The 13075-nt window shown below is 40.3% G+C and overlaps 1 protein-coding gene across 1 annotated transcript in view; it reads right to left on the bottom strand.

Annotated features, from left to right (window-relative positions):
- WARS2 (tryptophanyl tRNA synthetase 2, mitochondrial) overlaps positions 1–13075 on the bottom strand; it is a 93355-nt gene that overhangs the window by 38723 nt on the left and 41557 nt on the right. The window contains exon 2 of the mRNA XM_032420554.1: positions 4993–5250. Coding sequence (XP_032276445.1) covers positions 4993–5250 — 258 coding nt within the window. The remainder of the gene's footprint in view (positions 1–4992; positions 5251–13075) is intronic.

The following is a 13075-nucleotide window of genomic DNA, read 5'->3' as shown; positions in this document are numbered from 1 at the left end:
GAGTTAAGAGTCTGTTTCTTGGAGACACCTGCGTGGCTCAGCCAGTTATGCGTCTGCCTTCGGCTCAGGTCATGATCCCAGGATCCTGGGATCGGGCTCCCTGCTCAGCAGGGAAACCTGCTTCTCCCTCTGCCTGCCACTCCCCCTGTTTGCGCGCTCTCTCTCTCTCTCTGACAAATAAATAAATAAAAATTTTTTAAAAAGTCTATTTCTTGGTTTGTCTTTTTTTACTTTGCTTGTTTGTTTTGTTTCTTAAATTCCACACAAGTGAAATCATATGCCATTTGTCTTTCAATGACTTCTTTCACTTGGCATTATACTTTCTAGTTCCATCCATGTTGTTGCAAGTTGCAAGATTTCATTCTTTTTTATGGCTGAGTAATATTCCATCGTATCTATCTGTCTATCTATATCAGGGGCCTCATTCTTGAAGGGATTTCTAGAAACTGAGCTTAGATTTTTACCCTGAGGGTAAGGAGAGAGGTGCTGAGGTATCTGAGGTCAAAAGATGAGCATGGCTACAGTGTGGGGGATGGGCTGCTGCCACGAGAGCCTGAGGCAGGAGTGAAGGGGGTAAGAGGAGTGTCCAGGCAAGAAATAATGAGGACCTTGGGGTCAGCTCGGCTCTCCACTGCCTCTCTGCCATCAGCTACTGAAGCAAAGACATGGGGGCGGGGTGCGCAGCATAAGGTTCTCTCCCATGAGAACACCTTCTAAAAGCGGTGTTTTAGGAAGAAAATAAAAAAAAGAGTCCTGGATTTGTCACCTGGATGACCTCTGGTTAAATTAAGAAGATATATTTGTTAAGCATTTACTAAGTACCAGGCACCATTCAGAGATGGTTTTAAGGATATTTTATAATTTACTCAATCTTTTCATACCTTAATTTATTCATCTGTGAAAGAATAGTAATGCCTAACTCATGTGCTCTTTCGAGGATTAAAAGTGAGTTCATATACATGAAAGGCTTCTTAGATCTTACACACTGAAAAATATTAGTTTTCTAATAAACATGACTTCTCATTTTTTTTTTCTAAATCTGACAATGCTATGAGTATTTTCTTTTCAGTCTCCATCTATTAGAGACTCCACAGACTGACAAAGGCAGTTGTTAACTACTGTATGATAAGACACAAAACACAGACACCACGAGGCTTCTTCCACCTACTAGAACACTGCAAATATGGGGCCAGCTGTCTAGAATAATCACTGTTTCAGGGACACTAGCTTATCCGATTATACTCCTACTTGAGAGTGGTTCTAAGAAGCAAATCCAGTACATGCCTTCATACTTTCAAGATATAGCATGAGGAAGACCTTCCCACCATCCTCCTTGAACAAACAGAAGCCTCACGGCTGCTTTGAAGGGACTGATGTCCAGGCATTCTATGGGCACTAGGCAAGCAGAGTTTCTATTCAAACTATCAAAAATGGTGATGAGCAACTATGTGAATGGTAGTTTATAGCCACTAACCATCAGCCAATATACATCAGCACAAAGAGAAAGCAACAAAAAATTATAAGGTTTATTTTTGTGTTCAAAAGAGCTAATTTTATACTAAATAAAAGGAAACCCGATTAACATATCAAAGGCATGAAAAAAGTGGGAGTATAAAAATCTAAGTTTTTTTTTTAAGATTTTATTTCTTTATTTGAGAGAGAGAGTGGGAGAGAACAGCAGAGGGAGAGGGAGAAGCTCCCTGTTCAGCAGGGAGCCCCGATGTGGGGCTTGATCCCAGGACCCTGGGATCATGACCTGAGCTGAAGGCAGACGCTTAACCCACTGAGCCACCCAGGCGCCCCCTAAAAATCTAAGTTTTTAATTCTTTTAAATGCAGGATCAACTTTATGGGAAATAAAAATAAAACTTCAGCAACAAATAAAAAGATATGAAAAAAATGTAGTGTGTGGACCTTCATTGGATCATTATTTAAACAAGCCAGATGTAAAAGACATTTTGGGAGAATCAGTGTAACTTGAATATGGACTGGATATTAGATGATCATATGGAATTTTCATAGCTTTGTTAGGTGTGATGACAGTATGGTGGTTATGTAAGAAAATTTCCTCAGTTTATGGAGAGGCACACTGAAATATTTAGGGACAGAAATGCCATGATGTGTGTTATCTGTTTTAAAATACTTAAACCACAACCAGGGCACCTGGGTAGTACAGGCAGTTAAGCATCCAACTCTTGGTTTTGACTCAGAGTCGTGATCTCAGGGTTGTGGGATTGAGCCCCATGACAAGTACCCCCTTTAAGCCCTGCACTGGGCTCCACGCTCAGCGCAGAGTCTGCTTAAGACTTTCTCTCCCTCTCCCTCTGCCCCTCCCTCTCACGTGCACACTCTCTCTCTTTCTCTTTCAAATAAATAAATAAATCTTAAAAAAAAAAAAGACTTCAACAACAACAAACAACAACACAGATGAGACAAATCACAAAACGCTAGTAAGTGATGGGGTGTATAGTACACTATTCTCCCTACTCTTCTATACGTATTTAAATTTTTCTTTATTAAATATTTAAAAAAGGAAAGAAAACCTGATAAAATATCCAGTCTATCCACTGAGTTGTATTAAGGTTGGTTGCCTTAGTTAAAAAAGGGAATGGCCCAGACCAAATATGTCTTGAGGTCAGAAAGACACCTGAGGAAGTCTTGCATACTGTCTTTGTGGGACAAAGTGTAGACTGTGGGCAGATGAGTACTTCCCTCACATTTTCCTGGCAGGCTACCCAAACTCCCTGGAGGGGACCTGTGAGACAGGGTGGAGCTGCATGAGGCCACTGAGGAAACAGGCAACACCAGCGACCTGCCCTCTCTGACCTAGACCCACAACCACTACGGGAACCAAGGAGCTCATTGCATAACATAAAAAAAAACAAAAGGAAGGTGACTTTCATGATCCCTCATCTATGAGGGAATTCTTACAAAGTCTCCCACACTGTGGGCGACCCTTTCAATTGCTGTTTTGAACAACAAAGTACCATGTTGAAGAAGAGACCTCAATTATTGCAAATTTTAGATGCCTGCAGAAGTCACTGCCAAAAATTATAACGTGGTGATCATTCCTGGGGGTACGAGCTCAAAGCGCAAGCATTGGATGTGGCTGAAACGAGCCTTTAATTTTAAACATCACTTAACAAAGCAGTCTGGCAACTGGTTACTTTGTGGAGATGTAGATATTTTCGCCTTCCAGAAGTATGGAAATAGGCACTGGGAATACACGATTTTTAGAAATGGTATCACATAAGGATCAAAAGGGAGCTTGTATCAAAAACAGCTTAGATGAAGTGAAAATGTATCAGGTAACCTACAAAGTGGTTCTAATGATGATCAGTATTATGATGTCGGAGACAGACTTAAAGAGTGTGAATAAACACTGTTTCATGAAATAGGGACAGGCACATTTCTTTCAAACAGATGGCGAGAGAGCTCCTGAGGTGGGACAACTAGCTTGAGGAAGGTAAGACCTATGGGGTAAGGACCTGTCGGGTAAAGCTAGTATGTAACAAATGTCTCTGAGTATTTAAAGAGTAGTCATGTGGAAGACACAGTTGATTTACTATGCATTCTTAGAGAGCATAAGTAAAATGAGTGGATGGAAATTATAGGGAGACATGTATCTGCTCAACATAAACAAGTATATCTATATATTTAAAACAATTAGATCAGTCCAAGATTGAATTTGAAAAGTTATGTGTACGTAAAGGCTCTCTGACTGAATGTGAGGAAGGAAATGGAGGTAAATTGCCTTTATGGACATTTTAATGGTCAGATTCTATTATCACATTATTTCCAAGCTGGAAACAAGTTTTAAGTTGATAAATATATTTATTTTTAAAGATATTCATCTCTTACATATTTTTTTTAAAGGGTCACTCTCTGTGAATCATTATACTAAGTTCTGTGGGTGATAACACATACATAAAAACGGCGATTGTCAGAAGTTTATGATCAAGGGGCGCCTGGGTGGCTCAGTCCTTAAGCGTCTGCCTTCGGCTCAGGTCATGATCCCAGGGTCCTGGGATCGAGCCCCGCATCGGGCTCCCTGCTCAGCAGGGAGTCTGCTTCTCCCTCTCTCACTCCCCCTGCTTGGGTTCCCTCTCTCGCTGTGTCTCTCTCTGTCAAATAAATAAATAAAATCTTTAAAAAAAAAAATAAAAAAAAAAAAAAAAAAGAAGTTTATGATCAAGGCAGGAGATACACACATGGATAACCCATACCACACATGCATACATGTTAACATGTAGCAAACATGTATAACATACTGTTCCTGGGCTGTGGCTTTGTCACAAGGTTCAAGCGGATATGCAATGAGGGCATGATCCAGTTAAATTTTTCATCTTCCTTGCTATAGAGTCTCTTAAGTGCCCTGTCTGGTCCAGGCTGTCTGTGCGTCCAAGAGTAAACTGATTCATCCATAGTGATGATATCAGTCAAATATTTTGGCTTTGTTCTGAAGCCTTTCTTGGCTTGGACTCAAGAGACTGGACATTGTCTTCCAATTTCCCAACTAGTTCTCTCAAGTCTTCTCAAAAGCTATTATACAAAGAAGGAACAATGGGAATTATCCAATAGGCCTTCCAAATGCAATACCCAGTAAAGCAACATTGAAGTTATGCAAAACCACTGGTTGCTAAATTCTATCCTTGATCACCAGGAGATTAGTCAACAGTATGAATTCAGCAGTTTGGATGCAACCAAGTAGAGAAAAACAATTTCAGACTTACAAGTACTAATGAGATGCAACATTTTGGTATATGGAGCAAGAATAGTGGAGGAAAAGGTGAAAAATACTATTTGCATTATGATGACATTTAAAGATATGAATATAGGGTAAACATGAAGATGAAATCATAGCAGCTGATGAAGTCACTCTTGAACAATTTTAAAAAGGATCACAAACAGGAGCTATATAAACTTTCCTTCAAAGTTTTCCTCAAATACTTTGAAAATACAAGTTTTCTTGGTTCTAATGTGAGAAGCTGACCTGAGATTGTTGGAAAAGGATGGTCTTCTCTGGGTTTATGCCACAGGCGAGAAGAATAGCAGTCATGTCCAAGATGCTCTGCCGAAGGACGGCCGGGTCCTGGGGGACAGTGATGGAGTGTAGGTCAACGATGCTGTACAGCACCGAGCCATGCTCTTCCTGCAACCTCACCCAGGTCTCAATGGCTCCCAGGTAATTGCCGAGGTGGGGGATTCCTGTAGGCTGAATGCCAGAGAATACTCGCTTCACAGCATCTTTCTGGAACAGACGAAAAACAAGCATTTGCTTTCAAGGCAGAATCCATGAATCCTACGCCCATGTTACTGTAGCAATGGTGACTAGTTCTATTTCTTACAACTGCAATCTGACAGTCATTATCCTTATGCATTTATTTTGTGCCTGTGCAAAGCACTATATTAGGGGCTATTAGGGACAGAAAATGAAATTTAAAATGTGGTTGGATTTTTTCTTTTTGTTACGTTCAGTTAGCCTGCATATAGTACATCATTAGTTTTTGTTGTAGTGTTCAATGTTTCATTAGTTGCATATAACACCCAGTGCTCATCACCACATGTGTCCTCCTTAATACCCATCACCCGGTTACCCCATCTCCCCACCCCCCTCCCTTCTGTAGCCCTCAGTTTGGTTCCCGGAGTCCAGAGTCTCTCATGGTTTGTTTCCCTCCCTGAGTTCTGGATTTTTTTTTTTTTTTCACTCAAAAACGTATAAATACAAAGGCACATAAGAAAGTCTGCAACCCCAAGCAGTGCAATCTAATTGGAGATAGAGGATAGGTTTACGAAGAGATATGTAACAGTACAGCGTGACAACATGATCATAAGCAGTTTGCAAACATAAACAGTGGGGTACAGGCAGAGTTCCCAAGAGGAAAAGATGACTGTGGATCTGGGGGTCAGTGAGAAAGACTTCAGACACAGAATCAAATTTCACTGGAGATTAAAGGGGCCTGGAGGGTTTTACATGTGATTTCATTCATTTTGTAGTTAAGGCAAGGAAGTCACAGCATTAGGGCTGAAGGCTACTGCTATTTACTTAATTCAGTTTTCTTTAGAAATAATTGCTGATATTACAACTTAGTGTGTAGGATCTTGGGCTAGAAATTAGAAACCTTATACTCTATTTCTAATACTGCTTCTTGATCAAGTTATTTAACTTTTTTGTGCTTCAGTTTCCTTTTACTTTTGTTAAATCATACTTTTATTTCTTCAAAGGGAGTTTTTTAATTCTGTATAATTTTTTTAAATTATAAAAACATTTTTGTTAAGGGCATGTTTTCCTACTGGTTTGTACTTTCTAATATTGAAGTTGTAATAGGAAAATGAGAAGGAAAAAAGTAATACAGGATGAAAAAAATGCTATTTTTCTCTTGAATCATTTTGCATTCTGTAGTGAAACATGAAAAATGAGTATGTATCAGTAAATGTGCTGTCATTAAGAGGTTCTGAGGAAATAAAATGAGCCATCATTTTTAACAGCAACAAAATATTAATAATGGCAGCCATAATTTGCTGGACAACTTGTTGCAGGCATTTATGCTCACGGCCTGGTATACATTAATGTGTTTAATCCTTACAATACCCAATATGGTAGGCATTTTATTACCTCTGATTTACAGATGAGATAACTGAGGCTCGCTGATCTTTAGAGACCGCCCATGGTCACACAGCTAGTAAGTGGTGAAGTTGGGATATCAAGCCAATTTCACTTACTTCAAAGCCCATGTATGTTCTTTCCACTAGCTACCATCCAGTAAGGCTTTATGAAATTCATTGTATTAATTTTGCAACTTTTCTGTAGGCTTGCCAATTTCTAAAAATAACTTACGGAGAGAAAAAAAAGAACATTTTTATACATGTATCTTTGTGTTCTGTGCACCAACTTTCTCTAGTGTATATACCTAATTGCTGGGTCCTAAGGTATGCATTATGTATCTTCAAGTGTACTACCGTGTGCTAAACCCTTCCAAAATATGGAACATATTGCAATTTCTACCATCAATTTCTGTTGCTCCTCATCCTCATCAACACTGCCAGTATTTTTATTTTGAGCTAATATGGTGGATACGAGGTGGAATCTCATGATGGTTTAATTGCATTTCTTTGATTATTAAAGAAGTTGAGAACTCTTATGGTTATTGGCCATTTTTATTTCCTCTTTTGTGGAGAGCCTACTTAAGTTATTTTGCCTATTTTTCTCAGATTGGATTGTCTTTTTATTGATTTAGGTATTTTTATATACCCTGGATACTGATAGTTTATCAATTACATGTATGGCCAACATATTCTCTCATTGTGTAGCTATTTGTCTTCTTTATGTTATCTTTTAATGAAGAGATATCCTTAATTTTACCAAATATATAATTTTTGACTAGAGACTTTTATGGCATACAAGAACTCTTTCAATACCTTGAGGTCATGAACATAAAAGTGTTTATACATATATACATATACAAAGCATATATAAAGCATATGTATATGCATGTGTGAGTATGCTTTAAAGTTTTATCTTTGACATTTAAGTCTGTATCCATTTGGAGTTTTTTGCATATGATGTAAGGTAGGCATCCAATTCCTTTTCTTTCTTTCCCCCCATATGGAGATATCAGGTTGTTCCAGTGCCATTTATGGAAAAGGCTGGCTTTGACCATTACTCTTAAACATCACTTCTGTCATAAATCAAGCATCTCTTTATGCTTGTGTCCGTATCTGGTCTTTCTATTCTGTCCCATCGGTCTGTGTGTCTATCTCTGATCAGTACCACAGTGCCTTTTTAGTAAGTCTTGGGAGCAAATTTTTTTACTTTCATCTTTAAGAATTAGCTTACCCATCCTTGGCTTTTTATATTTCCCTATACATTTTATTTCTTAAAAGATTTTATTTATTTATTTATTTATTATCAGAGAGAGAGAGAGCACAAGCAGGGGGAGTGGCAGAGGGAGAAGCGGGGTCCCAGCTGAGCAGGGAGCCAGACGCGGGGCTCGATCCCAAGACCCTGGGATCATGACCTGAGGCGAAGGCAGACGCTTAACCAACTGGGCCACCCAGGCATCCCTTCCCTATGCATTTTAGAATCACCTTGTCAAGTTCCAAGAGGAAAAAAAACAAAACAAAAAACTGTTAGGATTTTTGATTGAGATTGCATTGAGTCTATAGATTGCTTTGGGTGTTTTTATAATATTAGGTCCCCCAATCCAGGAAGCCATATAGCATATGAGGATCTGAGGTAAAACATGGTGATTATAGTTAATAACACTGTATTGTATAAGTAGAATTTGCTAAGAGAGTAGAACTTAAATATTCTCACCCAAAACAAACAAGTAAGTGAAGATAAACACGTAAGGTGATGGTGTGTTAATTAACCAGGCGGAGGGAGCCCTTTCACATATGTATATCAAATCACTGTGATGTACACTTTAAATATCTTACAATTTCTTTTTTCTTTATTTTTTTATTTTTTAATTTAAATTCAGTTGATTAACATATAATGTATTACTGGTTTCAGAGGTAGAGGTCAGTGATTCATCAGTCTTATATAATACCCAGTATTCATTACATCACGTGCCCTCCTTAATGTCTATTACCCTATTACCCCATCCCCCTGCCCCTTCTATCCTCCAGCAACACTCAGTTTGTTTCCTATGATTAAGAGTCTTTTGGGACCTGGGTGGCTCAGTCGTTAAGCATCTGCCTTCGGCTCAGGTCATGATCCCAGGGTCCTGGGATCGAGGCCCTCATTGGGCTCCCTGCTCGGCGGGAAGCCTGCTTCTCCCTCTGCCACTCCCCCTACTTGTGTTCCCTCTCTCACTGTCTCTTTCTCTGTCAAATAAATAAATAAAATCTTAAAAAAAAAGTCTCTTATGATTTGTCTCCCTCTCTGATTTCGTCTTGTTTTATTTTCTTCTCCCTTCCCTTATGATCCTCTGTTTTGTTTCTTAAATTCCACATATCAGTGAGATCATATGATAAAAGCCACCAAAAAAATGAGATCTTGCCATTTGCAACGATGTAGATGGAACCAGAGGGTATTATCCTAAGCAAAATAAGTCTTAACAATTCCATTTGTCAATTATAACTCAATATAATTGAGATATAAAAAAAAAGAAAGTGACATAATAAAAAGTCTATATACCTAACACTAGCTTCTAAGAGCTAATCTTCTTTAGGTACGTGCGGGCCAAGGCTATTTAAATTTTGCCTTTCCCTTTCCCCAAGAATCCTAAATCCTACAAATACAGTCTGTTTTCCCCATATCTGCTTATTTTCCTCTTTACTTCTGAGATGACAGCTCTAAAACAGAATGCTACATTCTACTGATGCATCATAGCTCCATGGTCCAAATTATACTCAATCCAAGCACTCAGGAGACCTGAAAGATTTGTGGCTCCAAGGATATGAAAAATATCTTTTAAGTAACTGAGAACAAATATAATCTTACCACTTAAAACCACATGCGTGCACACACACACACACACACACACACACAGCCTTGCGATGACTAATATGACTAATTCCCCAAATCATAATTTAGAAATATTTTTGTAGAAAACAGTTTGTGGTTGTGAACTGAGGCTGGGGGTGGGGGATGAGAGAGATAGAGAGGACAGAATAAGCACATATCAGTGAGGCTTCTTTGGGACCTCAACCAGCCCTGGGTTCCTGATATGGGAATAAGCAAAGAAGCTTTCAGCGAGGTAAAAAAAATGATTAATGGGCTTTAGGGACTGATTGATGAAGAGAGAAAGCAAAGCAGAAAAACAAGCTCTGAACTTAATAAATGGAAGAGAAAAAAAAAATACCATCCAGAAATACTTGACTTAGGATGAAGAGGGGCTGTTCATGCTAATGTAAAGGGTTATGAAGAGTAGGACTATCAGGCTGGAAAAAAAAAGACTATGGATATTTGCACATACATTCCTCCATGGTCAAACTAAGGAATTATTCCCCAGGAGAAATGGAAAAACTAATTCTTGAGAAAGCACTACAGAGTACAGAGTGTGGGAAAAAAAAGAACTGTAACCACTGGGAACAGCCTAGACATGATCTAATATATCTTTTCCATTCTCTAGTTTCTGTGATTCTATACATCCATGCAGAGGGAATGATGTTATCAAGAAATAAGAGCAACAAGAAATGTTTTGTTCAATTTTCAAGGAGCTATTAAAAAAAAATACAGCCTCTAAATGAGAACTGGATTCCTGGTCTTAAAAATATACAGAGAGCATCCTGCTCTTCTGCAGCGAGTTTATGTTCCCATCTGGTCCCCCTGTACGAGTCAGCAGGCAGCCTGCCGGCATGGCAGGGGAGCTCTGCCTGGTACCGTGAAATCACGGGGCTGGAATGTGGAGTTTGGGTGGTGGGAGGATGGGGGTTCTGTGTTCAAAAGCACTAGAGCTAGAAAAGAATGAAAATGAGAGGAGCATGGGCTTCCCAGTGGACAGGAGGCGAGCCACAAAGAAAAGAGCCTCAGGACTAGCCCACAGGCACTCACTCGTAGGGGCATCTGGAGCATCAACCTCCAATCCCATCCCAGTGCAGAGGATAAAAAAGGAGTATTTTACAAAATAGGGCTCCGTTTTGACTTCAGGCGCTATTTCCTGGACAAATGCCACTTCAGTCAACATATTCATTGGCTCATTTTGTAACTGAAACAGCATTACCAAGGGGCAACACCAGCCCCCGGGGATTTGATCTCTTCCAGAAGAGAGGGTGGGTGTGCAAATCAAAGGGACAACAGACTTAGCAATCTGACAGACTAACACCAGTCCTGTCTTAAGGTACGAAGCAGATCCAAAATTCATGATTACCTTCATTTTAATTACTGCACCCAAAAGCAACTGAAAAATAGGAAGCTGCTAATTCTAGCAAAAGATAGTTTTTGTGATTAGCTAGAAAGAGCTTCTGTCTGGGACGCCTGGGTGGCTCAGTCGGTTAAGCGTCTGCCTTTGGCTCAGGTCATGATCCCAGGGTCCTGGGATCGAGTCCCACATCGGGCTTCCTGCTCCTTGGGAAGCCTGCTTCTCCCTCTCCCTCTCCTTCTGCTTGTGTTCCCTCTCTCGCTGTGTCTCTCTCTGTCAAATAAATAAATAAAATCTTTAAAAAAAAAAAGAAAGAGCTTCTGTCTTTAATTCCAAGTGAATAAAATACATCAAAAGGAGGCTGCCTACTAGCTTTGAGACACTTTCAGCTTGGGTACGGTGTTGGGAACCAAAGGTTTCAAGTACAAATTTCAAGACTCTTCTTACCAAGGCCGCCTGTAGCCCGCTGTAACATCAACTGGGCATTCAGCTCACCTGTTTTAACTACAGTCAACGGTGCACCAAAGCCTTGGCTGAACAACCACTGTGTCTAACTGGTTCCATAAAGGGCATGTTCTCACAGAGTATGATTAAAAAAAAAAAAGCAACCACCATTATTAACTAATGGGGCCGAAAATCTCTTTCTGTAAGTCTATTTATTCTTCTAATTGTATATAAGTAAAAATACATCTTCAGATTCTCACTCCTTAGCTGTGTTTCCCAATTCTATCATATATGTCACCCTACTATTTCAATCCTAGGCTCTTTGAACATTTCAATGTTTTTGTTTTTGTTGTTGTTGTTGTTGTTTTAAATGCCTCTCCTACCAATTAGTGATTTATGAGCTGAAACAGAGGAGACTCAGCATAAAAAAACAGCACCTCAGCCCTGGCTGGGAGGAGCCAGGTGCTGCTCCTCTGAAGCTTTCTTTGGCAACGGCTCAGCATTGTTCCACCACAGTCAGCTCTTTCTTCCAGAAAGTTCCAGAGCCCTGGGTCTGGGGAGAAAATGCTGACTCAGCACCAAGAAAAATGGGTTCATTTCTGCTTAGAAATGAAACCAGATGCTCAGACCTGGGAATCAGTATAGTAAATATTAATTCAATATAAGAAAAAGTCAGTCTTATATCACCCCCAAACAAGAGGCAATATGTAAGCTGATAATTAAAACTGAAGGGAAAAAATTATTTTAAAAAGAAAAAATTAGAAAGTGACGAACCCAGTCATCTGTGAGTCCCTTAAGGGCACAGATGATAAACACTTAATATTGTTAGGCTGTGCAAGAGTTGAAAAGGAATAAACTTGACTTTTAAAAAGTTTCCTGGGGGTGCCTGGGTGGCTCAGTCGTTAAGTGTCGGCCTTCGGCTCAGGTCATGGTCCCAGGGTCCTGGGATCGAGCCCCACATCAGGCTCCCTGCTCAGCGGGAAGCGTGCTTCTCCCCCTCCCACTCCCCCTGCTTGTGTTGCCTCTCTCGCTGTGTCTCTCTCTGTCAAATAAATAAATAAATAAAAATTTTTTTAAAAATTAAAAAAAAAAGTTTCCTACAGACTTATTTAAGCCTCTTCCACATTTCAAGAGCTGTGCGTCTATTTGTCCTGTGTGCTCTGTGTGGTCCTCCCACCCTGTGATGCAAGGAAGGCTCATGCACATTTATTTTCCTTCCTGGCATGGACTGCGGCAATCGGAAACACTCCTGGGCACTTGCACGTACCTTACCTTGCTTGACGGACTTGGAGTTCCTGGCCTTACCTTCTAAGGAAGGATACTGCCCGGGGAAATCACAGGCAGGGGGTCAGACCCAGAGCTGAGCTCTTGCTGCTGACTCCCGCTCGCTCCCTTCCTCCACACTGGGCTGCAGCCCAAGTAGAACGTCTTCACCTCGAGGTTGGCCTGGCCTTTAAGCACCCTCAGCCCACCAACACCTCCCCTCCCCACACAGGCTTCTCAGAAGGACAAAGTGTGTCCCAGAGATTGTTTACCAAAAGGCCAAGGGCACACAGCTGCTGGTACAGCTGGGACCAGAATCCAGAACCCAAAGCTCTGCCACAGACCACAGAACGCTCTTCCCGAGGTTGGGACGTTGACCATGGTCTTTTCTTCTGTAGCTATTTCGTTTGTACCTCAACATATCTCTGGGCTTATATTCTTCGGGTCTTCTTTGTTTCTTTTCCCTACATGTTGAATGGCAACTCAGTAGATGTCTCCCCATCAGACAGAAATGATACACAATACAAAGTCTGGGGACTTTGGCTCCCAGGAAAGATTGCA

This window comes from Phoca vitulina, unplaced genomic scaffold, assembly GCF_004348235.1.
Source record: "Phoca vitulina isolate PV1807 unplaced genomic scaffold, GSC_HSeal_1.0 scaffold2, whole genome shotgun sequence".
Lineage (NCBI taxonomy): Eukaryota > Metazoa > Chordata > Mammalia > Carnivora > Phocidae > Phoca > Phoca vitulina.
The sequence above is the reverse complement of the archived record's forward strand: the minus strand, read 5'-3'. Positions and strand labels throughout refer to the sequence as shown.